The 27,757-nt window shown below is 39.9% G+C and overlaps 1 protein-coding gene across 1 annotated transcript in view; it reads left to right on the forward strand.

The window, feature by feature from the left end:
* Positions 1 to 591: 591 nt before the first annotated feature.
* Positions 592 to 27,757, forward strand: part of LOC139735815 (protein Wnt-1) — a 58,676-nt gene continuing 31,510 nt past the window's right edge. Inside the window, exon 1 of the mRNA XM_071646564.1 lies at positions 592 to 683. Coding sequence (XP_071502665.1) covers positions 592 to 683 — 92 coding nt within the window. The remainder of the gene's footprint in view (positions 684 to 27,757) is intronic.

Here is a 27,757-nt window from a genome sequence, read left to right on the forward strand (position 1 = left end):
ATCAGTGTTGCATTCTTCTTCTTCTTCGAGATCAACGAATATCATCGGGGAGAGAAAAATATGCCCTCCGGCGACTTTGAGGAAACGACGCCAGTTTAGAATCCCCCGTACCGACCACTGCGGACATAATATTCGCTGTTTAGGAAGACTTTCCTGTGTAGTCTCCGACGGTGCAAAGAAGCTAAGGAAGGTGCCATCTCAGTATGGATGCTGTTACCAAGAGCATGAGAAAACACTTATAGAAACATTTCCTGCAAGTAAACGCCTCGCACTTAAAACAAAGAGGCGCTGAGGTACACCAATCGTCTTCGTTGCCTGTCTCTCTGTCTTTCTGTATTCTCTCACCCTCTTATTTCCCCTCAAAACTTGTATCTAGGGTAATCGAATCTTGAAGTCGCCTGTATCGAAGGAGAGAAAAAAAAAAACCCGACAGAGAACCGAATTTGTAAACTTGGATTGACGGGCAAGCACCCGGGGGGTTTCGGCCAGACGTTGGAGGATATATGGTTGTTTTCCTCGGGTTGGATACTTCATACATACACATCTTTTTTTCCCTTTCTTGCTGGAGTTAGTTTTGATGAGCAGTCTGAGATGAAATTGGAATGGTTTGTAGCCTTTTTCTTCATTCCCACCGCCAGCCTGCTCGCCAAGAAAACGACGGCAGCGTCCAGCACAAAATGGTGGTAAGTCCGTCTTCATTTCTATTAGTTCACCTATCATTACCACGGTCAATGTTGTGTGTTGAAATATTATGTCCGTGTCTTTCAGTTACGGCAGCGCACGTTGTATTTTCTTACGGTTTTTCTTTTTCGTTGCTTTTTATTTTCTGTGACTCTTCCGTGACCACGAGAAGTAAACCATTATGCTTGTGGTCACCTCTTAGCGTTCGCCCAGATGGCATCACTACACAAAGAGTCGAATGATGACATACTTCCTATAATGCACGAGCGTACATCCAGAAGTGCAGCATCACTGTGCATATGAACACGCTAGGCGAAAGTTACTGAGAATGCTTAATTAAGAGTCTGATGAGAAGTATACTCTTCGCTGTTTAATCAGCAAATAAGGGCTCTGAGAAGCTTAAGTTTAAAATTCTCTCTGTGGATAGTTTACACTTTCATATTAATAATTTTGTATGTTTTCGTATGTTTTTGATTTTGTTGTGTCATGAAATGTAGACCCCCTTTTTGTATTTAGTGATATGGACTAAACTTATAACGAACTTGTCGCAGAGGTGACGATGACAGGGCAGTGTTTAGCCTCCGGCGTGTACGATACACCCTCAGTGCGACATACGTTAAAAACGCTTACATCCCTGTTCAGGTATTAAACATTTAATGAGCAGCGACGTAATCTAGCATACCATACTCCCCCACTCACGTCTGCACGTGTATGCATAGAGCAGCAAGATGCTATAGCCTTTATGAAGTCTCCCTCATAACAAGTGGTGTTAATGATTTGATCAGCTATTTGAGGTTCAATCTTTCATGGGTCTTTTTTTTTTGTTGTCTTTCCTTGAACAATTTCTTTGACAGTTATTTTGTCTCTTCTTGAGGAATATCCAGATCGCTTAAGTGATATCTTGCAACATTGCACGAAATCATTGCTTGCCTTATCCTGTTAGCCTCCTTCCAACTCGATAGAATGTTCAATAAGCTACCTAATAAAATTTTCTTATCATGATGGAAGTTTCAAAGTATTTGCGTTTTGTCTCTCTAATCCTAGATTTTCGTGTACATAAATGGACTGCACGTTGTTTTGAAAGTGGCTCCGTTCTCCATTCTAGGCAAGATGCAGTTCTTTAATCTCTTACACACATGCAAATATGTCAACTAATTCACATGTTCTACACTGTGCATGATGGGAGTTAGTATAACATGCCTCTGATGTGTTTCCTGCTGGTGATTGTTTCTTTCGGTGCTCACCTACTGAAGAGGTTTTAATTTACATGCTGAGTGGTTTTGCATACATCAGTTAATAGAGAAAGAATGATCTATTATGGATGATGTACAGATTGAAACATGACTGTAGTGTTTAAAGCATTTGAGCTGTGTTGTTACTATCTAAGGCTTTGTAACGCTGCCTGCATGTGTCCCGGGTTAAGGTTACGATACGGAAGAGGCTGGGGAATCAATTCAGACGCACACGTGTGTCTGTGGCGTGCGATCCGCGGATGAGCTCACACTCCAGCGGCTCGAGGCGGGCTCCCCTGGCCGATACACACTGCGCGATGACAGTACCTGCCGCGCCTCCAAAACATCAGCTTTAATCATCGGCAGCTGGTTCCAAGTGCAGCCTAAACATCAAACACTTGCACTTTCCGCCTTCTAGGGGGGTCATAATCTCTATGACTACCCGTTCACACGACTCGACATGAGTAAATGATTTCTAGCCAGACTTTCCTCTGTAACCCTTTTTTCCTTATCGATCTTATTTGAAAGGCTAAAGCAAGTTGTGTTTGGCGGGTTGTAAATACGGTGAGATATAGAACCCACAATAGTTTCCAGGCACCCATAAAGCATCGCTCGCTTTGGCACTATCACCGCCAAGAGTTAAACTACTCCTTCCGCTTTCGACATGTCTAAAGTTCGGCAGCGAACAAGTAATCACACGGGGATACTCTGAAGAACTAGTAGATAATAGTAAGATTGGATAGAAGGAGAAGAAGAAGGAGAAGAAGAAGAAAATGAAGGGGAAGGAGAATAAGAATAATGAAAATATGAAGATACAGCTAGTTGCGGTTTTGTTTCAATAGGAATAGTATAGTAGTACTAGTAGTAGTAGTAGAAGTACAGTGTAGTAGTAGTAGTGGTAGTAGTAGTAGTAGTAGTAGTAGTAGTAGTAGTAGTAGTGGTAGTAGTAGTAGTAGTAGTAGCAGCAGCAGTAGTAGTACAATATGTAGAAGTACATATAGTAGTAGTAATAGTATTAGTAGTATTAGTAGCATTAGTAGTAGTAGTAGTAGTAGTAGGAGGAGGAGGAGGAGGAGAAGGAGGAGGAGAAAAATTAGGAGGACAGAATGAAGAAGAAGAAGAAAGAGGAAGAGGAGGAGGACGTGAAGATATGATTGTTGAAGAGAAGGAATATATGATTGTGAAGAAGGATTCGACTGTATACAGCAATCTTCTACCAATCACTACAATGTCATTGTCATCTCATACCCGACGCACTTGTACTTCAAACCATAAACTTCAAAAAGTACAGTAATATCATCATCGACGAAACGCAAATTAGCAGAACTTTACACATTTGGAGAGACAATATTCCTTAAGTCTGACAAAATTTTTGACTCCAAAATCTATACGTGTTATTGTTAGATCTACACTAGTCTTGTTACATCCTCACTCACATCCCCCTCTGTTTCAGAAGGGGCAAAGCATGCAGGAGCAGCTGGAATGAACGAAAAAAATGTTATTTCTTCACCTTAAAACTTATTTTTATAAACCTCGTTTTCTTGTAGGAACATCGGGAGCTGTACGACCGATCTTCAAGTGCTTTTCAACAAGGTTTAGATCAGATCAATTCGGTTTTATTTCTGCATTCCGTTGTCAATAATACAGTATAACAAACTTCAACAAAGTGTCGGCAATACTGTACTCAAATACTGGGCAACGTTAATCGGTCGATGCTTGTGTCGTCATTCCATGGCGTATCTCTCTCTGTCTTCCTCTCTCTCTCTCTCTCTTACAATAAAGATATTATTGGGCTTCGGAAATATGACAATTGGGGGTTCCCCATAGACGAGTTTGCCCCCCTTCCGCTCCTTAACGATTTCAGACCGCCGTACAACGGAGGGGGCGAGATCGCAGCATTTGATAACTATATTTGTCACCGTTGTTCTGAAATGAACAACTCAATGTCAGATCTAGATATGTTAGCACCGGTGATGGTCTCTTTTCAAGACTTATTAATTATTCACTTCTATCTAACTACATTCCTTTTTTTGGGGGGGGGAGGGGGTAGGGAGACCATACGTATTTATCGATGATAGGTACAAAACGGTACGGAAATATCTACGATGTTATATCAAGACGATAGCGAATAGTGCATTCGTAATCCCCAAGTATACAGTCTCATCTTCGTCCAGTTCTAGCAACCGAAAAAGGCGAAGGGTTATTAAACTTGTGATCGTGAAAAAGCAATGCTGTCTGTTTCACTTCTTTGCAAAAGTTTGTGCGCTTGCAGATTATTATTATTGTGTTTTTTTTAAAGAGAGGGTTGATACTCTGACTTTTGATCCTGAAATACGCTCTGTATGAAAATCAATGCCTGTTCGAGTTTTATAGATCCAATTATACGTGAATACGGGTTATGCAGTTATGGTTGATTGTGGTCGGTTACGGGAGACACGCAGGGCAACCTTTTATAAGAATAAACAAAGCCAGCAACAATAATGAGCTGTAGATATGAAAATACACCAAGGACCCTTATTGGACGATAAACACACGGAACTAAGGTGCTGCGCCACTATAAAATCATAAATCACTCGATAAACGACACATTATTGCAGGAGAGTAGTTATTATACCAATGAGCATACTCATGCCAGATTGATGAATCAGTGTGTCTATTACCTGATGGTACTGTATCATCTTTAAAAATAAAGAATGGCTACTTACGTCATTAATCAACTTAGATGGAAAGTTAGGAATGGACAATAAAAAAGACAACCCTGTCCTATCCAGACTTACCCCCTTTCATGGAAGAAATTCCAGGAGTAACGTACAATTTGGGGGTAAATTGGGCGCGAATCAGGAGATGTTCAGCACCTTGTGTGGTGGAGATATTGGTGTGAAGAGAGCAGCATTTATTACCTGTGGTAGGTAAAACAGCAGTATTGGCGCGTATCTTGTGAAGTGCGGCCACACAATGGCTTTTGCTTTGGGCTTCAACTTTGCAGTTCTGGGTTGGAGGTGTGTGTGTGTATGGGGGGGGGGGGTGCAGGAATACCCCCATCTTCTGTAGATCACGTGACTAAGACAAGCCTGATCATTACTTCTGAAAAAGGTTTTTAGATTGTTGCAATTATTCTTGTTCGGTCATGGGCCTTTTACGAGAATAGCAAACAAGACAGTATTTACTCTTTGCTCCGATTAAAAGAAATGGTAATTCAAGGTCTTGGCGGTCTCTCGATCTTTCGGATACATTATTTTGTACTGTCAATGAACTCAGAATTACTTTTGCCTTGCTGAATTTGCTGTATTGATTGAGTATGATTTCATTTCTGAATTTTCTGTGAGTTCGATGACGAGTGGCTAGTGTTCAATTATATACTAAATGATTGTTCTCTTTGTTATGCTTTTATTTTCATTTTATTCCTATATTCTCAGGAGATTTTTATAAATACACACATGATAATTTCAAAGGTCTTTCCAAATTATGTACTCTCCCCTTGTCAATACGCTATTCATTATCATAGAATATATTTCCGCACCGCTCTTTTTAATTAAAATATCTGTAATTAAGTTTAAAAATCAAAAATTAGTACATACAGATGTTATTCTGGTACTATTCTGCATGAGTCAGCCTTTCCAATGTGGGATGCGCATGTCTGACATGCCAGGGTTGGAAAAAGTAAACGCTATGATATGCTCACTGGAATCGTGTGGCTTGCGTAGTAACTCTATGGGTGACGAAAAGTCCTACAGACAACAGGTTAACTGAATCATTATGATCAACAAATCTTCCTCCAAGAAACCCATCCTGGTTGCTCCCAACATCTATCACAGAGATGTTCCATAGTATGCAAGGCGGAAAACAATATGAATCAACGAACCACGAAGTAATTGATGAGTGAATGTAATACGTTCGTATAGCTGTATGAATCTGTCCATCAGCAAGGCCATTATTCGTTGTGGACGATGCTTTTCTAAGCTACTTCGTTGTTAGTCGCGTTTATCCTTGATTTGACACAGCGAAATGCCAACCATCTAATCTATAATAACACCAATCAACCCAGCAGTTTGAATGTGCCAAATTTTCACTTCAAAAGTCCATCGACATATAGGGGGGAGTTGCTGTGTTCTGTGATGTCTTCATCTTTACCAAAACAAAACAAAAACAATTATCAGCGGGCCTCTTTTGTTCTTATTTGCCTCGGCTACCTGATAAAAGGAGCGATTCTTGATTTCATTGCATGGACTTTGAATCCAAATCATTGTATCATAATCTGCCTCCAACTTGTGGTTTTCATCCAAGAAAATTATATATTTTCATTTGTGACTAAAACTCTCTCAAATAGCATTCTCTCAAATAGCATTAACAATGATAAAACAACAAATCTGCACATAATTATGCACTTGCACCCTAACTCACCATTGCACTGATGCATTTTGTAGCTACCCTATTCGGTTACACAATTTGATATGTATTAAATGATTTGTAAAGAAATATAAGCCATATGCTTTTCCTGAGGCCGCCATCAAACTCAAGGTTCAGCTTAAGATGACGGTCTCCTGCATTTTGTATGTATTAACTCGATTGAATAATCAATGATTTTCCCATTGTTTTTGTATGATTATAATTCACCTATACAATATTTCATTATTGGCACGTTATGACTGCATTTCTATTCATCTTGTGTTGGATATGATATGTTACAGTAATGGAAAATTGTTTGTTATGTTGTATAATACTTTATGAAAATGCAGAAATTAATCAAATCAAATCAAATCAAATCAAATGAACGCACACATACAGTACACGCACACATACAGTACACGCACAACAACAGCAACAACAAGAACAACTACAACGACAACATCAAAGCAGCTTCACTTAACGATTTTAACACGAAGGCGTGATCAAGTGATGCTGGACTAGGTGTATTCATTTCGACACGTGTGTTCTTTCCTGTAATACAGTGTATACCTCACGCTCGCTTTTACCTAGAGCGCTATGTGTGTCTGTCAACCGTATCACGACAAATTATGAAAATTAACCCAGACTCTGACGCCGCAGTTCGGCTTCAACCAACAGATTCTCTTCCGGCGCTCGAAGATAAAAGACACAGAAAATATCCCTGACTAAGGGAGGAAGCTTACAAACTGATACATCCTACCCTGAAAATTCTACAGGGTGTTAAAACCCGAACCAAAGAGCACTCAAGTCTTGGCAAGAAACGTTCTCGCATATTTTGTTTTGTTTGTTTGTTATTTTCCTCGTGATATTCTGCGTGCTTGTTTTCTGAGAGTGTTGTGCTGTCATGTTCGCGCCCTTTTGCTCACACTGGAAGCTGACGGATGCCTGCTGGCATGAAAAATGTTCCTCTTTAAAGTGTCGGGCCATGTCCCGAGATAGCTGTAACTTTGGCGTGTGTCACAGTGACGTATTGCTCCAACCCCCTCGTCTGCCCGCCCGTAAATAATCCAGCGAAGCGTTACGAGAACGCGACCGGGGAAGCGGTCGGCTGCAGACGGGCGGGCAGCGCAGGGCCGAGTGGCGAACGTCACTCTGAGGTGCACAGCCAGCGTGTTGATTAGAACACGTAGGATGCGGGCTATCTATAGCAAGTTATGCATCATTATCTCAGACATCATTCTCATCTGTCTTTGTGTGTGTGCGAAATTAACTTGTGCATTATATACTCTCTGTGACTATAGATAATATGGCAAATGTGACTAAACACAATCATACATTATGTATTTGCACATGTATGCGTAACGAGAGAAAATGTTTTCAGCAACACCTGTGAACATGACCTGCAAGTGTATAGTCATAATTCTTCGTTTATTTCATATATCCATATACACAAACAAGCGTTATATACTTACGCATTGACACGATAAAGATAGCAATAATAGTAATGCTGATAACAAAAATAATAATGTTAGCAATTACAATATTTATGATCAACGTATGCAAATTTCATTTCATTTCAGTTTTTTCATATTTCTCACATAATAATATCACAATAAAGTATATTGATACGAAAATTATAAGGAACATAATTTGAAATAGAACTTCACCGGAATGTTCAAAAGTTTGTCTTGGTATAAACACAAGGTCTTTATACATGCGAGTTAAACTGAAATCATAATGCGAAAAAATATGATGGGGCCTGCGTAAAAGCAAGCTTGTATAGAGCCGCAGGTCCCGTGATAAAATCAGATTAGGGGACGTATAAGTACAGGTATTTTTTTTAGACCATACTATAACTGGGGGATCCGATTAAAACGAACAAAGATCAGATCAAATAAGTGTTACTAAATAAAATACAGAAAGGTCACATGTTGCAACTATAACCTACTACAAGTAAGGACATTGGGAGAACAACGACTGAGATTGTAAGGAATCAAATATACACACATACACACATGATAAGTCATATATACATGCAAACATATAGGCCTAGATATATCAATATACCTGTATATCTAGATTTTAACATATCTTAATTATACACATTCGTTAATTCCTATCTTAATTTTCTAATATGCATATGACACACTCTATACCTATTTAAATCCATTCTGTATCATGAAACCTTTCAGTTCAGTCTGTATACACTGAATTTTCAAATTTTCGTTTCTATTCACTGAACTGTAGATGTACATGCATGTTACAAATGTAATTTGTGTGGAAAACTTGATAAATGAAATTAAATGAAATATAAATCTACGCCAAAATGAAATCATTTATACACGCACACACACACACACGCAAATACATGCGTTATATCTGTGAGAGGTGAGAGACAGCGGGGTTAAGATATGTATGTAAGTTTGACATGATCATAAACTAGCTAGCACTTATACTATTCTCTCAGCAAACACACACGCCGCGGCATTCTTTCCCTAAGCCCTGGCGGATAGAGGGGGTTCTCGTCTTACCGACCGGAACTCCGCGTCAGATACTTTAGCATGTGGCCGTGGAGAGGCAAAAGTTCAACAGAAAGGGAGAGAGAGGAAAAAAAATCTCCTCCCCATAGGGTCTTCCAAGTTTGCAAGCCCCCGAGTTCTATTTTCTTCCGCAGTCTCTCATACACTCACCGCGAAGCGCTGAACTTCTGCTGTGATATACCCACAAATCCAGCTTTCTCTATTTATCATGTTAATCACATTTCTTTTTATGTGCTGGGTCAGATTATATATCATGTATATATGACTGTTGCATGAACATGAATGAGACTATATATGTATTCATATATATCACTGTGTGTTCATGTGTCTGTGTGTCTAGAAAACGGTGTGTAACCATGGTAACCAAGTCCATAATCAAAGCCACTTCTCCATAATTCATGATGAAATTTTATTTCATCTTAGGTAGATCGAGAGAATAAGCACAGTTGGTAGACGTCATCTTAATTTTACCTCTTCAAAGAGGTCCCACCAGACTGTTTTTTTTTCTATTTTCCCATATTCAGTTCAGTTATCATTTATTTTCATCCAACAAAAGAGTGAAACAAAATACAAAGCATACATCACAAAAATCATATATTGTTTTACCAATTTGTAAGAAATACAATGCTGCATGTAGACCATATATTTATGAAGAATAACCGAGAACATTCATTCATACTTTGCAAGGTTGGCATAAAGGTAAATATGGAAAAGAGTGGTCCACCGAAAAAAAAAACCCAGGACTTTTAAAACGTGGATCACTAAAAACGTTATACGTTTCATTCAAAATCTATTCATGTACAGCTAAAACGTAGCTGTTGAATGTAAAACAGGTGACAAGGACATCATCATTATAAACAGGTACTCTTCTTAAGTACCAAAAATACACATTCAGATTAAGCTAACGATGTTAGAGCCTAACAATTGTAACATTGTTAATTCAATTCAATTCAATTTCATTTCATACTTCTCGTATATATCATTATTACATCAAAAGTAATAGTACCTTGTACCTTGTCAATAATGTATAAAACAAACAAAAACAACATACAATGTAAATACATGGTATTTATATTTAGTAGTTATAATGATGATTGGTCGAAATCTCGGTTTGGGCTGTACAAAGAGAAATATGACGGGACCTACAAGAGTTGTACATGAAAGCAAGCTTGTTTGGCTGTAAGCCCCGAGCAATAAGTGTTTGTAAAGGTGAAAGACAAACGAAGAATGTGAACAATGCTACAAAGTTCGTCATCATTCACACTTCATACTACCCATCGACTAGGAACTATTTCTATGCAAATGCATGCTGACGTGTGCTGATTTGAGACACCCTCATCATCACTTATGTCGCTGAATAATATCTAATATGTGCCATCTGATTTATAGTAATTTTTTACTACTTTTCTTCATATTACTTGGGCAATTGTTGGATACACTGTACACCCAAAAAAAAAAACCAACACACACAACAACCTTGGAAACTACGATTCTGCCAGTGACGTCATTTGTCATTTACTAGTTTTGGTAAAGTACTAGTATGATTAACAAAAGACATTGGAATACACTGAGCATAACTTTACATGTTTCCATGTTCTTAACAATGATAACAAAAGGACATCGCTGGGAAACATACAAGTTATGTTCGACCTATAGGAGAATTAGTGCATTCCAATGTCTTTTGTTAATCACATTAGTACTGTAGCAATGGTTGACAGATGATATAAATGGTAAGAACTTTGGTTTGGAAGTTATTATTTTTTTGTGAGCGTATCCAAGTAATCTAAAGAAATATAGCAGAAATATCATTACAAAATATTCAGCACATATTTAGATTTTTTTTGGGGGGGGGGGGCGGGGGCACATAAGAGATAATTAGGATATCATTAGTCAATGCAAGTCAACATGCATTTGTATTGCATATATAGTGCCTTTAATATTGTCTCATTGTAATTGTTTCAATATCAGGACAGTATTCTCCCACAGTCATAACGACGACAAGACGAAAAAAGGAGAGGAAAAGAAATGCCATGAGCTCGTTACCATAGCAACGTCGATCAACAACCTGTAAGACAAGGAAGACCAGCTGTGTCAGGCAAAGACGCGGGCGAAATAGTGATACCCGCCTTCTTCGTGTGAGGATACATGTTGTAGATAATTATGTAAGGTACTCCGATTTTTTGAAATTCATCGCTGTTGCTATAATCTATAACGGAAGTAGATAGATACAAACTGCACTGCAGTAACTAGCAATCGGGCAAACCAACCAAATTAACTGTTAAGCAATGAGCACGTTTGTTTGTCTTTTGTCTACTTGGTTGTTTTCTCTTTTGGGGCGAATGCTTTTCTTTTGTATGATTCAATCAGTTTGCGATGGATCTAAGCGTTTTCGGAGAGTTGGCGAGGGACTACAGAGTATACATATAAAAATCTTTGGCGATGACTACTGAAAGCCGTGACACATTGGCACGGGTTCGATACCCACAAACAGCAACACAACACTAAAAAAGCAACAACAACAGCATCGTGATACATTGGACATCACACTTAAAAGATTGTTTCATAGTAAAATGTTTGCCATCAATCATTCACCGCACCGCTGTGAAGTCTTAACACCCGCCAAAGCTGTTTGAATGGGGATTCATCGCACCATTCATTGGTTGGACCGTGCCAAATGCTGTGGGGGAAAAAATTATGCAGGAGTACAGGCTGCTTCTCTCCTCCCTCCCCCCTTCGTTGTCATGACAATGTCAAATGTGACCAGAGGCGCCAAGAATGTTGGCTGTTTCACGTAATGTCTCACGTATGGCGAATAGACATAACTTTGTCTTTGCGTGAGTTGTGCAAGTTCCCAACAGGAAGTGCCAAAGGAAGCGAAACCCGAAATTTTAAAGGAGCGAAGAGGACATCCGGTTGATGTATCTTCGGAAGGTGTGTGGAATTCACGCATCATAAGAAAGTTACTTCAAACTAGAAATCGTTTATCGACAACTTCGCGCAAATGAACAATCAAAGACGAGTTTGAAAAGGTTTTCACACAATGAGGCTGCTATAGAACCAGGACGTATCCTTAACGAACCGTCCTATGTTCACCAACCTAACCAACTTTTCCCCGACTTGATTCTTACATGCATCTATCAGACTGGAGTATACTGTGCTTCTGATATAACTCAATTGCTCCTTAAGATCAACATCTTCACAAATGGACTTTTTTTTCCTCACAAGAAGATGCATTTATGTTCTTGTGTGTGTGTGAACAAAATCACACCCTCAAAATGACCCATATCGTCCATCACTGCTTACGCTTGCTTTATCAGGATAATGCAATTATTCTGGCAAAATGTTTAATTACAAATCGTAGGCCAACCCCCCCCCCCCCCGTCACCAGCGAATTGCAGGTGTGTTGGTTGGACCCATCACGCTGCCACATTCAGAGCGAGCATGGCGTTTATTGCACACCATGATGACGATGCACTGTTCTCAAGCGATGGAGGTATGGATCTTACACCCCTTTCCTCCACTTTTCTGCTAATATTACCCTCACCATCACCTTCTGCTCGACCGTCTGTTCCACTTCCCCGCTTCTACCAAACATAACTTTCACGACCACATTAAAGCGCAGCCCTCGCCAGCTTACCCCAAAAAGCATCGCTCAACCCACCCCCCTTCGCACGAATATCAGCAAGAGTTTAATGTTTCCACGACACATGCATACAGTATGAATCACCCCTAATACATAATTAAGATTATCCGCAAGAGTGGCATGCGTTTTTTGCCTTGTCTTGCCAGCTTGGCTGAAACTCCGAAATTATAGACTTTTGAGGATAGAAACCGCCTTTTGGTTTGGGAACCAAGGTCGTGAGTGGTGTCACAATGAAAATGAGCCCATTACGGTATGAAATTAGTATTACTGCGGTGAGCATGATCACACTCTATTCAATAAAGCGAAAGCTGAAACTAGTCATCATGACAAAGTCATGCCGTCAAGCTACCCCAAAGCTCATTAAGATAACGTTGCAAAACATCAACGAACATTTCCATTGCTTACGGAATATGGCAGATGGCTCGCGCATAATCTCCAGATACGTATATACCGCCAATCTAACAGAATATGCCACATTCATCCCAAATGGGTTGCAGAGTGACATAGGTATTACCGTTTGTGTTGAAGGGTAGTATAAGTAAAAAATAAAATACCTGGCTAAATGTTATGTTAAAGGTGTTATTTTTCTTGAGCTCCAGATGTTCTAATTCCTGCATTAAAAAAAAAAAAACTTTTTGAAGACTTGTTTGATGCAACTGAAGTAAAGTGTTAAAGAATGAGGTGTTTCTTGGAAGGTTTTAAAATGACAATTAGTGTTATGAGCTTCAGTCTAGTGACAGACTAGTGATTTACTTCTTATTGTGCAATGTTGTGTAAGTTAAGTCAGTGTTACTCATGGTCATAATGACGATGAAAATACGGATGACGCAAATGACGTATCTACAAGCTTTTATTAGTCACAACTAAATAAACGAAAGTAAATGGAATGAGATAAAATAGGAACAAGGAATGATGTAGTCATGTACTAATGATAATAGAAGTCACACATCAACAAGAATGATAATAAAAGATAACATGAATGAATGATTAAATTTAAGAATGAATTCGCCAACACTAGACAAAAAGTTCAACATACCCACGAGAGAAGGACAAAGGAGATAAGAAGTCAATGTTAATGATGCTAACATCATTCAATTCAGTTCAATTTACTTCAGTTTTTCATCCATAGAATGAAATCAAAACCTGGACGCTGTCTGATTAAATTTTGTGTTATAGCATCATTCCAATTAAGGGTTACAAGTCTACTAATTACAACTAACAAGTCGCAGAAGTATCAATATGAGACCTATCGGCTAGATAAAAGACACGTGGTTGCTCAGTTTAAATCTGGACAAACTCCTCAGGACCACGGTTCTACTTATTCCGTAACCCAAAGCACTGCGTTCGCAATTACTATTGAATCAATCATTATGAAGTTTTATAATTCAATCAAGGACCATGAATCTTCCCCCCTCCCCCGAGTACACACATTGTCGTAGTGAATGTATGTTGCCAACAACTGTAGGACGTAATGAGATTTTCTAAGTTGCGACATTAATGATTCAAGAACGTAAGATCTTCGCATGAAATGCGCATTATGACGTCACACATCGTGGTCGTCTGATCAGCGCGATACCTGTGATGCAATTACTTTAAGTACGAAGAGGTGCAGAGGAGATGCACTTGGCGGTATAACCCCAGTGTTTTAACTTCCAAACTCTTCCGTTCGGTCGGATCTGTTATGTCACTTTTGCTCTTTGTTCGAACCATGAAGCAATCTTTCCTTCTCCGGCTGATGTGACAGTGTTTGATCATAATCTTTTAACTTTTTTACATACCACCATTTTGTCATCCTTGTATATGATCGTGATTATGTTCATCGCAACTAAAGTCCGCATCACCAGCATTTCTCCCATCATCCTTGGTGTTTGGTCACCATAGCAACGACACTGCCATTACCTCCTCAACCACCACACTACACTACGTCCATCTTCTTTACCACATTTCCAACAATTTGGTTTCAATACACACACACATACACCATGTCAACCACCTCTACGCACCACCACTTCCGCCACCAATACAACACCACCACCAACAATACAACACCACCACCACCAATACAGCACATCCACCACCACACTATGAACACCACTAAGATACCCTTTCCCAACCAATATACACACCACCACGTAAACAACGTTCACCACCATCTCCAATACCACACCTCAACCCCACCACACCACCACACCAAAACACTCTATTATCACGTTATACACCAGAAGATCACCTGATGTAGGATGCATTTAACAGACACCACTGCTGGGAATATAATGACTTGAGCGATTATACGATTATAACTTTCATGAATGGCATCGTCATTATTGTTAAAATTCATTATTGCCTCGATCATTTTATCAACGGGAAGAACATGAACAAAAGAATCACGATCAGCATGTCCCTGTCTTTACCATGATGAAAGTGGTTGAACCGAATCAGCGTTGTTACGCGTGACGCTTAAAGGCCTGTATCGATCAACCAAAGGAGTTCTGCCCCTATACCCTTTTCTCATTAACCCCTTGTTTGAGGAATATGAAAAGATACCCAGTACGCATTTCTAAACTTTGATAGTTTAATCAAGGCATGCAAAATCCTGTCTTTCAATATACATGTCGAATGAAATGGCGGGACGAATGTCAGTATAGCTGATGATGAATAATGATGATGATGACGAAGAAGTAGAAGATGATGATGATGATGATGATGATGATGATGAAGAACGACACAATTTGCCACCTTCGCCACAAACTCATCAAAAAATGAATGAACACATACATGCACACCAGACTTAAGTTGTTTATTCTAATTGTTACTTTGTTTACGAGGAACATACATATCCCTGAAGGTACAAGTAGTATTTGTATGATCAAATGGAAGGGGGTTGCCATCTTTACAGCAAGAGTCGATGCTGAAATTATGTAGGGGGGGACCTGAAGGAACTATACTCGGAGGTAGGAAGTAATCAGTTTATGATGTGAGTTCATTTATTGATGCCTCGCTATTGCGATTGTGAGGTCCAAACTTAGTTCACTTTAATCGCATTTGACGCTGATGATATCACGGAGATCATAAGGGCCATTTTCCGTACAAACTCTGGAGTTATGCCACATGGTTTTGATGACTTGCTGAAAATACGTTTATAGATGTTAGTGTTACTTATACTGATCATGCATTCATTGTCAGACAAAATTGTGTTCTATTTTTATCCCGTATATCCATCCTGATTTTTCTCCTACGAAGAAAGTGGAGAGCTATTTCTAACAAGATAAGGATAGTACTCACCAGTCCTATATCAAGGGGAGCGTCTCAAAACACGTGGAAAATATGACCATGAAGCTGTATATTAACTTCACCCCTTAAAATTTGATTAGGCGCGTAAGATTGATATTATTACAAGCTAGTACCTCATGCAGCTCGCGTATTGCCACGGGCGTGAAGGGTTGAGTGAAATCCAAGATGGAACGTGTGGATTTGATAGACATTCGACTTGATCAACTTATAATGAAAGTCAGACCTAATCGTCTCCGCTAGATGCCCCAATTATGTGACGAATTATGCTAATGACTGCACGACACACGGAAGGTAAGGAGCGGACAGGCGCTACATGCGTACCTGGTTTTGTCTACACGTGGAGTTGGTGGAGGTATTAAGTGCACCCGCATCATCAGATTATATTGAATTCTTCGCGCGATCAGGTAAAACGTGTAGATCGCAAAGAGCAAAAGGTGAGAACACTATTTTCCCAAGGAACGGGACTTGATGACTACGTACAACGGAGTTAACGCAGACAAAGGTCATATTTTCCAGGTGAAGAACATATAGCGTAGGCCTACATGTAAACGGATAACCGGAAGTTTTTGCGGGATTGGTATCGTGGCGTGCAATTCACATCAAATTGAATGTGAATGGAAAAAGAAAGTTTATGTGAAAACAAGTGGGCGTTTGTTACTCTTGAAGACAAACTTGTGCTTGGTGTGGTGGCAGAAGTATGATAGTGATGCATATCAACAGAACATAGGAAGTGATTACTCTTTTTTCCCCCCAAGCTCAAGCTTATTAATCCCTAGTATTGGTTAATCATTTTTTTTTTTTAGCATTAAGTTTCACTTATCATGCCTAATGACGTAACGAACTTAGTGTCTGTGTGTATTTAAGCATACGAATATAAAACCAAACAAGAAAGGTGTAGTAGAGAGTTTATAATATGCCGCTTTGAAGGAATCTATCGACTCCGACAAAATGCTCACAGATTACAAGATTTCTTGCTTTTAGAAATCCTGTCAGTAATGGCGGACAACGATTTTCGTTAGAGGATCCCGGATGGATGTGCATGAGACGCTGTTATCTTCGCTTGCTAGCAAGGCAAAGTGTGATTATTGCGTGCATGACCTCAACAGCGAATCAGCTACAAATTTGCACGACGCGAAAGCTGCAACACACTGTACGACCTTCTGCGGGACTTGTCGCAGCCAATTACGCGCCTCTCGGTGGCGTCTTCGTGAGATGTGTGAGAGCATGTGACTCCCCGCCAAGAGAGTTTTCAAGGTGTCGCTGGCAGACGACGATCCAGCGCACAGTGCATTGCCCGGCGTGATGAGTCTTGTAATCTGATTGAATGCTATATGCGAAACAAGTGCGTCTGTAGCGTGATTTGACGAGAGAGAAATTCTGACCAGCCCCTTCTAGATGCGTTTATTGGCAACTTCAGATGTCTTTCTTCGCAGAGAAGTGAAACTTTAATTACCTTATCCATTTGCAGTTTTTAAGGTTATAACATACAATATTGAAATGATGGTGAACCTTGAACAAGTAGGGTATGTTTCGAATCAAGCGCATTCGAGGTATCTTTATGTGTACATAAAGTCACTGTACATTATGGAATTAATACTGTTAGTTATCCATGATTCTTTCAAAGATTTCGAGAAGAATCCACAATAACAAAGACGAACATCCCGAGCTTGTAGTGCATTGTTGGACCTTATGCATATGTGGGACCTACTATTTCAAGAAAATGTCCAATACATAGGCAGTGTCTTCGAATGTATGTAGATAGGCAAATGTTATGGTAACCACACAATACTTGTACTGATATAATTTGTCGGCTATTCGAATCCGTTCAACTGCAATCTACATTCTAGAAATTTATACGTGTCCCAACTCCTTTTCAACTTTAATGTCTTCATTTATGTAATCCGTTTCTTACCCGAGAGCATCTGCTATGACATTGGTTGTTTGCATTTTGTTTTGTTTTGTTTTGTTTTGTTTTTTGTCTGCATTGTCCAGAAGTCTTACTCTGCTTTCGGTGACACCGATGTCTGCATGTTAGCTGTGTTTGTACACCTACAGTTTTTTTCTTTTTGTCTTATACAAGATGTGGTTTCATTTTCAATTTCTTTTGTTTTGAACCTGGATTTGAGTTTGTTTATTTTTTTTTTTAGATTCAAGTATTTACTCTCTGCTCAGGAAGAAAATGCTTTGGTGTCTCACTTAAACCCAGAAATATTGAGTTCTCTGTTGTCACATCCAAATGCTGCTTTATCCAAAAACTGGCGACAATTTATAATGACACCAACATCTATTATAGTGTCAGTACAAGTATGTTCTCTCCAGCACTGAATGAATAGTATCGGTGCATAACGCAATGCAATCCTCAGGGTGAAAAACAATAGCTTTCCTTCTTCCTATAATATACTTGAACCAATTACGAACTATGCTCTGAGAAGCTTTGTTTACTGAAATTACGCAAAACGGGAAACACGTGTTCGTTGTGAGTAAATACAGCGAGGCACCATACGTTTCCTCAAATCACGTGATCAAAAGTCGTTAAAAAGGCATAAGGGATTAGCACATCGCGCCGATTGCCTGAAGTAAGCGCCAATTCCAAATAACCGCATAAACAGGTGCCAGTACAGTCACCGTGATGCAACGAAGAGTGGGCATATGCGCTCAGCGAACTGACTACCTTAACATGATAGAGAACTCTGAATAGTGACGCTCGATTTTTTTTTCTTTTTCGATATACTGAGGGCTAATGTTTGGCTGACTTACTAAGTATGTGACTACTTGATTTCTGACAAGCTGGGAAGGAATGTTCTTTTGAACAACAGGAGGTTGAGCTATCCTTGACTACATTAGAAGTGTAGCCATGGTTACAACTCACTTGCGATTTGTGTTGATTCTAAACCCCTTCATGTTAATCTGCATGTTACTTTGTCATTGTCCTGTAACACATGACTGCAGAATTTGCGAATGAGAGAAAGCTCTTTTTCTTTTTCGCTCTATATCGGCACAGTTGTTGGATATAATTTCATATCATTTTGAGTGTGCAAAATCTTCAGCATTTCGTTTGTCCATTAAATCGATATTTTTTTCATTTATTGGTCCCGATCTCCTCATTCATCCGATCTTCCCGTTTTCATCATGACTTATTGACGTCACTTTTTTCACTGTGAAACCAAAGCAATGATTCTTAAACCTACTCATGTCAGCTTGCAAAAGTGAGTTAGTGAAATGAATTAGCATGAAAGTAGGTATATTATGTTGTTCTCCTGTTGTAACAAAATTGACTACTGTAAGAAGTATATAAAGTGTAAGTATCAAGTATAAGTATAAGGTACATGTATAAGTATAAGCATAAGCATAAGCATTTATGAGCATAAGCATAAGTATAAGTGTAAGAAGTATCACGACAATGATAATTTCTTGTTTCACAGTCGGCAGTGCATGTCGCGAGTTATCGGAAAGGTTCGGATGGATTTCGACATCTATCGACGGAGTCGCGTGGAACTTGAACATCTTATCCACACTTCGGGGGTTTTACGAAGGATGCGTCCTTCGAAAGTAGAAGAGTGGGGATCGACATGGATGCATCAACGAGTAAGGTGTCTTTTCGTGACGCCATTAATTTGTGAATGACGTTGGAATTAACCAGCCTGGGCGTCAACAGAACTCTACTTGCATCGAATGCGATCGCTACGCCACACTAAGGCAATTACACAGTTGACGAAAGGCCTAATGATGTATGGTACGCCAAGCGTTCTAAAAACTCGCCACTTAATCACCATCATACATGAACCAAAGAAATACGCTGCACAGGGTGAAAGCATTATTCTCTGACGATAGTTTTATTTGTCAATAAAGTCTGCTGACCTCGTTGTCTTTTGATTTATGATAGGAAAGAGAGAGATTGAGAGAGAGGTCAAAACGATTATTTATTGTTCGTTTAGAGTCATATCTTAGGGAAAATTTCTGCATCTGGCTTTCAATTTTACTGCAAACAACAAGCGAGAAAGTAACATGGCATACAGTATACTAGGCAGCGACTAGCTGCTCAGCTCTTCGGGACAAATTCATGAGAAGCCCTCGCCTACCCCACCCTCCGCCGTACCCTAAAGCATGCTAGCGTCTCCGAATGGATTTCAAAATCTGTTGACTGTACTTTTCATCGCTCTATCCCGACCACAAAGATTTGGAATTTCTCCTCTGACATTTTCACCCTTTGTCGTGGCTTGTTTCCGTATCACATGCCACCCTCATTTCCATTCAAATCGGATTTTCCCCCTTCTTCTTCTTTTCTCCTCCACTAAGGAGGGTCTGTCAGCGGCTAAATTGTTGCTAAATGACCTGGCGAAGGGTCTTAAAGGACCGCCCGCGTGCGCGCTGCTTACGGCGGTAAACACGCGGCAACCATCAAGGGGCTGCGCGCGGAGTGGCGGTAAATGCCCCCCGACCCGCCGTACTATTTGCCGCACAGTACGAGTGGCTTACCCCACAGCGCTTCGTTTGTGGTGGACTGACCCGGTTGTGGCGTTGCCAGTTTAGCGCCCTGTAGGGATCCGATAACCATCTGATTGATATGCCTCCTTTTTCCGTAACTATTTTCTTCATTGACACAAGGTATGCAGAGGGTATAAAATAGTTACATTTGGACGTTTGACAAAGGTTGGTCTTCCTTCTAAGCGAAAGAAGGCTATTGAAGAACTTTCCATGATCGAGATGGTAAACTATGATTTGGCAAAAGCCAGGGCATTCAGTTTTTGCACCCATATACAGTGAGTTTTTATCTTTTTATCATTCCATTTTGTGCAAAAAACCCAAAAAACTTTGCCTTTAAGGAACGCCAACAGCAGAATTGCGCCATGTGATAAAATGATTGTGATTTGGCCACCGTGATTTGGCACTTACGTCCCTCTAAAAAAATGTACTATGATGATAGAAATCGTGACGTATTCAACCACCATTTTTACTTCCTTCTACCCAAATCGTTTTCTCCTGCTACAACAACTAAGATCCCTACTACCGCAACTACCACTGCCACTTGGCCACTACTACTATACCGCCACAATACTACTGCTACCAAACTATTCTACTACTACTACTACTACTACTACTACTACTACTACTACCTACTACTACTATACTACTACTACTACTATTACTGCTACTACTACTACTACTACTACTACCACTACTACTATTACTGCTACTACTACTACTACTACTACTATTACTGCTACTACTACTACTATTACTGCTACTACTACTACTACTACTATTGCTACTGCTACTACTACTCCTACTCCTACTACTACATGTACTACTACTACAGTACTACTTCCACTACTTTTACTACTACTACCGCTTATATAGTTAAAGCAATTTCAAGTTATTCCCCTACAACGCATCTTTTATAATACACTGCTACTTTACCATCATTACTACAATCAAACCCTTAAAGGACAAGTTCACCTTCCTAAACATAAGGATTGAGAGAATGCATCAATATTAGTAGAACACATCAGTGAAAGTTTGAGGAAAATTGGACAATCGATGCAAAAGTTATGAGTTTTTAAAATTTGTGTGTTTGAACCGCTGGATGAGGAGACTACTACAGCTTGTGAGTCATTTGCGTACAACAGTATAAAGAAAATGTATAAGAAAATTCAACATATTTTCACTTTTTTCGCATAATAAAAGAGCACTTGAGTTGCCTCTTTCTAAAGGCAGGGGAAATAATATTACCCATAACATTTGTCGGTAACGAGTCAGGGGAATGTGTACCTTTTTCAAAAGATGGAATTTTGTGAAATTCTCTTTATATTTTCCTTATATTGTTGTACGCATGTGACATCGTACACTGCAGTAGTCTTCTCATCCAGCGGTTACTGCACAAAAACTTCAAAAATTCATAACTTTTGAACGGATTGTCTGATTTTCCTCAAACTTTCAATGATGTGTTCTACTCAGATTGCTACTTTCTCTCAAACCATATGTTTATTAAGGTGAACTTGTCCTTTAACAAACCAATGATAATGATGAGTGTATAGTAACACGTTGTAACGGCAGCCACATCAACAGAAGCTCCTGTTAAGACTGCTTCTGCTGCTACTATTACCACCGCTGCAAACATCACCACCATTTCAATGTATGTTATCAGCGATAGAAATGAGTGTTACAAGTGCCGCGACTGCACAACTACCATCTCTGATGTGGTGCTTCTTAATAGAACACAAGCTGTTCGTAATAAATGTTCTATACTTTTCTTGTTCAATCTATCTGCTGAAGAATCCACAGAATGTATCCATCAGTCTAGCATTTCATGTGGAGAAGAAGTAAAATGAGAAGTTCTTTATCGGGACTAGATATGCGCAACGATAACTTATAACAAATTCTGGACAGAACACGATCAATATTCTGGCATTTGGTAGCTTTACAGTGTGGAAGAGACGCGTTTTACGCTGCTTCCCATCCACTCGCAAAATCTGCCCAACATCAGAAGCAGCGATTTTTCTCCCCTTCGCTCTCATCTCTTGGTATCTGAAAAAGAGCCTCCAGAGAACTAATGTTGTTAGTCTTCGCGTGCCATACTTCAATCACAATATGTTGGAGGTCCATTTCCTTGAGGTCTCGTCACACGATATTGTCGTTGTTGTCCATGTCGATGTTATTCATCGACGGCAAGCTCTAATCACTTGTTACAAGCATCTGTCCCATGCCTAAATGTCGCCCTCAAAAGCGTGACACATTCCTACAAGAGTGTGTGGGATAATCGTTGGCATGCAGTTGTCCCTCTTTCCTCCCTTTTACTACAAGATTGCCACCTGCCATAGCTTCTGATAGCTATCCGATTCGATGGTTCCAGACGTTTGAGACGACTCTGAGCGATACTTCGTGAATCGCTTTCTCATCGATAATATCGTTTCAGACGTTACGCATTCTACCACTCGGTCATCAATACACCTCATTTTTAACTCAAAGTGATCGATGAATGTTATCCCCAGAGCCTGACAAACTTGGAACGACTCTTCGTCCACATTATCTTGTCGTCGTCCTCACATTTATCATCCGCAGTCCTGTTACCAACGGTTACAGGCATCCATTCTTTTTCCCGCCTTGTGTAGCCCATCGATCACAGCATCGATTGATTGTCTGTTCATCAAAGCCAAACATCATTTCCTTCTTTTCGAAAAAGTCTCGATGCATGGCTATTGTATTCTAGTGAGAATCTGAATAGACGAGCAGCTGCTCTATATCATACACCATGCTCGAATAGACTGTATAATAAATACAGAATAAAGTCCAAACAAGGAGGAGAGAAAATCTCACTGGAATACTATCGGCACCACCTGATGTACTTTTCATGACGTCATTGACGTCATCGATGCCTCCGGTGCATGGATGACGTCATCAACGTCATCAATGCACCCTGGTATAAAAGCATATCAATTCTGTCACTTCGACCGTCGTACTGTTTGTCTGCATGGTTTGTCGTTACATTTTATAATGGTGGTCCTGATTTGATTGGGAGTAAGAGATTTGGTTCAACCGTTCTTTTTGCATTGCTTTTGTTCTTTTCTTAATAACAGATCATGGAATGAAATTCTATCACAAATCAAAAGGAAAAGAAGTGGAACAAACACTATTTACCGGCTGGGATTTTTTTGGGATTTGACGAAGATTTGTCATCGGACCAACAATACCAACAAAGTTATGACCAGTATACAATGTTGGCAGATGAAAAAAGTTGACCTCAATCAGGCGTCTTGGTCACTATACTTTGACGTAAACAAGATAGTGCTGTTCGTTTATCATATGCCTCAAATGTTTTACCCAGTAATTGACTTTAAGCTGTCTCAAAGGGTGTTCAATGGAAGGAGAGGATTAGGGCATACCTTAACCCACTTAAGACTAGTCCCTATTAATACTGGGGGATGTTTATGGAAAATGTGTGTAATAGCAAACTCAGCTGACCCTCAACAGGTTAAACGTACCGGTCGTATAGCTTTCTCTGTATGCACATGTACGGATCTTTTTTTTCTCAAACTCACCAATTCACATCTCGCTTTCAGTGTAATTTATTTTGAAGCGAGTTCTTCAAACAGAATTCCGGCTGCCACCGAATTTCAAATTTCCCTTTTTACCAAAAAAAAAAACAAAAAAAAAACGAAACAACAACTACACACACACACACACACACACACACACACACACACAACACAAAGAAAACAACAACCAAAAACCCAAACTAAATTGCAAATTATTATTTCTCAAATGTTTCATTATTATGTCATATCATAAACTTTTTCAGGATCTTTCTCTTTTTTATGCTGATCAATTGAATCAAAGTGCGAAGTAATCGTTGCATAAAATTGTGAGTATAATTTTGACATCCTTACAGATCTCTTACACAGGAATCAAGGTCATAAGAATGTCCGAAAAACTTGTAATTACCAGAATAGATGCAGAGAGAGAGAGAGAAGGGGGGGGGGTTGAGAAAAAGGAGTAGAAGTAGATAATGAAGGACAGATATTACGGAAGCCAGGATTGTGCTGCAGGAGTTGCCGAGTTTGTACTTTTCTTTCATGTCAGGGAGGACGAGCGGTCATTGAAGATTTCCTTGGGGCCGGGTGAAGCAATTAGTCCAGATTTCACCACATCATTTTCTCCTGGCTGAGTGGCCAGCCAGCTGCTCCGGTCGGTCCGAGCCGCACAGGAGCTGACGATGAGGCTCCCCTATAGATGACCAGCTTCCTGGTGGAAAATTCGTGACGCAATTCGTGACGTTCCTCTCCCTTTCTTTCACTTGTGTCTTATTTTCATCACCCACGACAGGCATTCTCCCGTTTCTTTCACTTCTCCGAGATGTAGATCACGCACGGTCACTTTCACTCTGGGCGGTGATTTGGCGCAGGTGGTAGCGCGTCTGCCCCCAGATCAAAAGGACCTGGGTTCGATTCCCGATTCTTACTGAGCAATGTTGTGTGTAATCATACCGTCCCCTCTACTAAGAGACAAAACACTCTGTCCTTTGGATAGGACATAAAATGGAGGTCCCGTGTGTGAGAGAGTCACAACTCATGCTCGTAAAAGATCCCGCTTCATTGCGATCCAGCTCATCCCTACACTCTGCTTCAAAGGGCAGGGTGCATAACCCGGTGAAGTGGCCCCACCTCACATCCAACTGGAACACATGGAAGACCAGCTAGTGTAGCTGCATATCATCTAGCCATCTTCTCAGATGGAAAAAATGAAGAAAAAAAAAGCAAATAAACCCTTGATTTAATATCTTTTGATTTGAATTTATTTCCTCTTTTTTTCATCATAAAAAAACAAAGAAACAAACATAACTGAGTTACAATGATTATTACTATACATTGATACGTCAACTTTATTTTTGATGTTCAAAAATAATCGAAACATACACTCTAATAACTCTTCGTGTTCATTTTGCCATCATCTCTCGATCGACGTTTCTCTTTCTAGCCTGCTGAATCATTACAATCTCTTTCATAGAGTTCTCGAAAAAGAAACAAAAAGCTGACAAGAACTCCTAGCCCATCTCAAATGTGGTACCTAAGCCTCTTAACAAAATCACTTCGTAATACTACTGAATTCCTATGCAGTGCTGTCGTTGGTAGAAAGTGACAGAGTTTGCTTTGCTTCACCAATTTTCATGCAATGCCGCCAATGAGACCTTACGCAGAGCTTCGAGAAACTGGAGCCAGATTAGCAAGTTAAATAAAATAAAATAAAATAAAATAAAAGAATAAACGACTCATGATAGAAGTAAATGAAACAAAACGAAACAAAACAAAACAAAACAAAGCAAGACAAAGTCAACCGCATGTAGATGAGAGGAACAGACAGAGAAATTGTGACAAGATTTGCCTGTGTAGCCATGCGATTTCTACGCTCTTTGCCAGCCGGAATTAGTATTTGTTTTCTCTCTTGGCGGTGGTCGGCAATGATAATTGGCGGTAAATGAGCAGATCTCGCCCTCATCCGATTTGCGGGACGTCCCCCGATAGGAGTAGGTCATCGGAGAGTCGAGACACTTAGGGCCGTGTCGAGGAACTCCTTAAACTATTAAATCATCAACGTATGTCCGGTAAACACGCAGCCAGTACACCTTTTTTTTGTGAGGGGACGGCCAATAGAGGACAGAGTTATCGTGAACTAAACTGACCTTTATCCGAAAGAAGTGGATCGCACTTGAGAATTCTGGACAGGCGGAGGGGGCTTGGCACGTTTCCCCGCGCCATCGCCTGCAGCTCATTGGTGTGAACTCATCGGGCCAGCTCGCGCTTGACATGTTACAGACTTTCTTGATTGGGCAACTAGATGCGGTCTCAAGATTCGCTTGATATCTTCTCTTTTCTCTTTGCTTCTTTTTCTTCCTCTTCTTCTTCTCTTGTCCTTCCTCTCATTTTTTTTCCCCAAATCTTCGTTTATGCTATTCTTGTCCTTGTCCAATTACCCCTTGTTTTTCGATCGGGATTACTTAGTAAGTGTGGTAGTAGTTAATACTAAAGTGCACTAACAACGCGGAGAACAGCACTTTAATGTGTTCCTGTTTTGTAAGTAGCCGATATGAATGCACTCACCAGATGCCTTCGTATCGTCTGTCAACTTGTCTGTGAAGAATAAACGCGATATACTTAAAACAAGCAGTCTTGAAAACAAGCCAAAACAAGATAATTCTGCGAAAAAAAAGTCACTGATGTTCGCAAACAGGACGCATCGATCGCATTGTGCATCTTTATGAATGATGTATACTAAGAGAAGAGGCATCTGCTTAACTTTGATGTAGTGATCATATAGAAGATCTGTAGATTCCAGCTTTATCCATAGAAACTGGTCGAGCCCGTCGGTGCCACTTCGCCTCCCGTGACTTGCTCCCACTGGGACTAAAGAATGAGAGAGAAGGTCTGTCACGAAATAAAATCCTTTTCCGTCTTTTACTTTTGAAAGCTCAAGACAATCGCGGAGTGAGGAAAAAACATAGATGGGGGAGAACTTCCGATCTGTCATTTTTCAAACATTCTTCGCCATTTTTTTTCTCTTCTGATTCTTCTTTTGCTCGTCCAATGGGATCTCAAGAGACACGAGCAAAAAATGGAGGTATTCCATCAAACTTCAGACTGGGATATGAGGTTATCCAGCTACGTATGAGATATAAACATGAAGAAGTTGTGTTATCTGCATGTTCGATCCTTTCTTTGATGTGTACTGTGTGTAGTCTTGCAAAACGCTTTACTATCCACAAAAACTTATTGACATAATACCATGTATATTGGCGGACACGATACTGTGTTTGACATTTGAATTTGTTGCTAATTTTACACGTGAAACATAAACATATCTGGACGGAAACGAAGCGAGAGTATGGAACGCTTTACAGATTTGCATTAGTACAAAATGTCGCTAGCATCGGCTAGCCCGCTTGCGAACAAATCATACAATGAAAAAGATGAGAAATGAGTGACTCTAAGTAATATTTGCCCTTAACGTTTTATCTAAATAGGCAAAACTTTTGATGCGGAGGATTAAATGGAGATAATGAAGTCGAGCCGTATTGGAAAAAGGGGGAACAAGTCATTAGAATTTTCATGGCCGGGGAGCAGACGACATTCAGATGGCGCGTACCAGTCGAGTTCAATGTCTCGACCATCGTTCTACCTTAGTCCTTACAAATCCATGAGATCCGACAAGATCAAGGAGAAAAAAAGTGGTGCGGTTTCTCTCGGTTGACAGGCGACCTTGCTTTTCTTCAGTTCGAGAATTTGTAACAAAACACGCTACCAAAAATCCAAGATTATCCCAGGGAAGACGTCTAAATGTTCTTATTTTTTCTTTGTTAGTCTTGTCTATATTTTTTTAATGAAGGAAAATAAAGGCGAAATGAAAGAAGAATGAAACAAATGTTTATTTTGCTTTGTTTTATATCGGTGTGACATATCGATACCGGAAGGATTTGTGTGTAATCCACAAATATT

This window comes from Diadema antillarum, unplaced genomic scaffold (genome assembly GCF_040938485.1).
Source record: "Diadema antillarum isolate AM-2024a unplaced genomic scaffold, OU_Dant_1.0 seq00000599_RagTag, whole genome shotgun sequence".
Lineage (NCBI taxonomy): Eukaryota > Metazoa > Echinodermata > Echinoidea > Diadematoida > Diadematidae > Diadema > Diadema antillarum.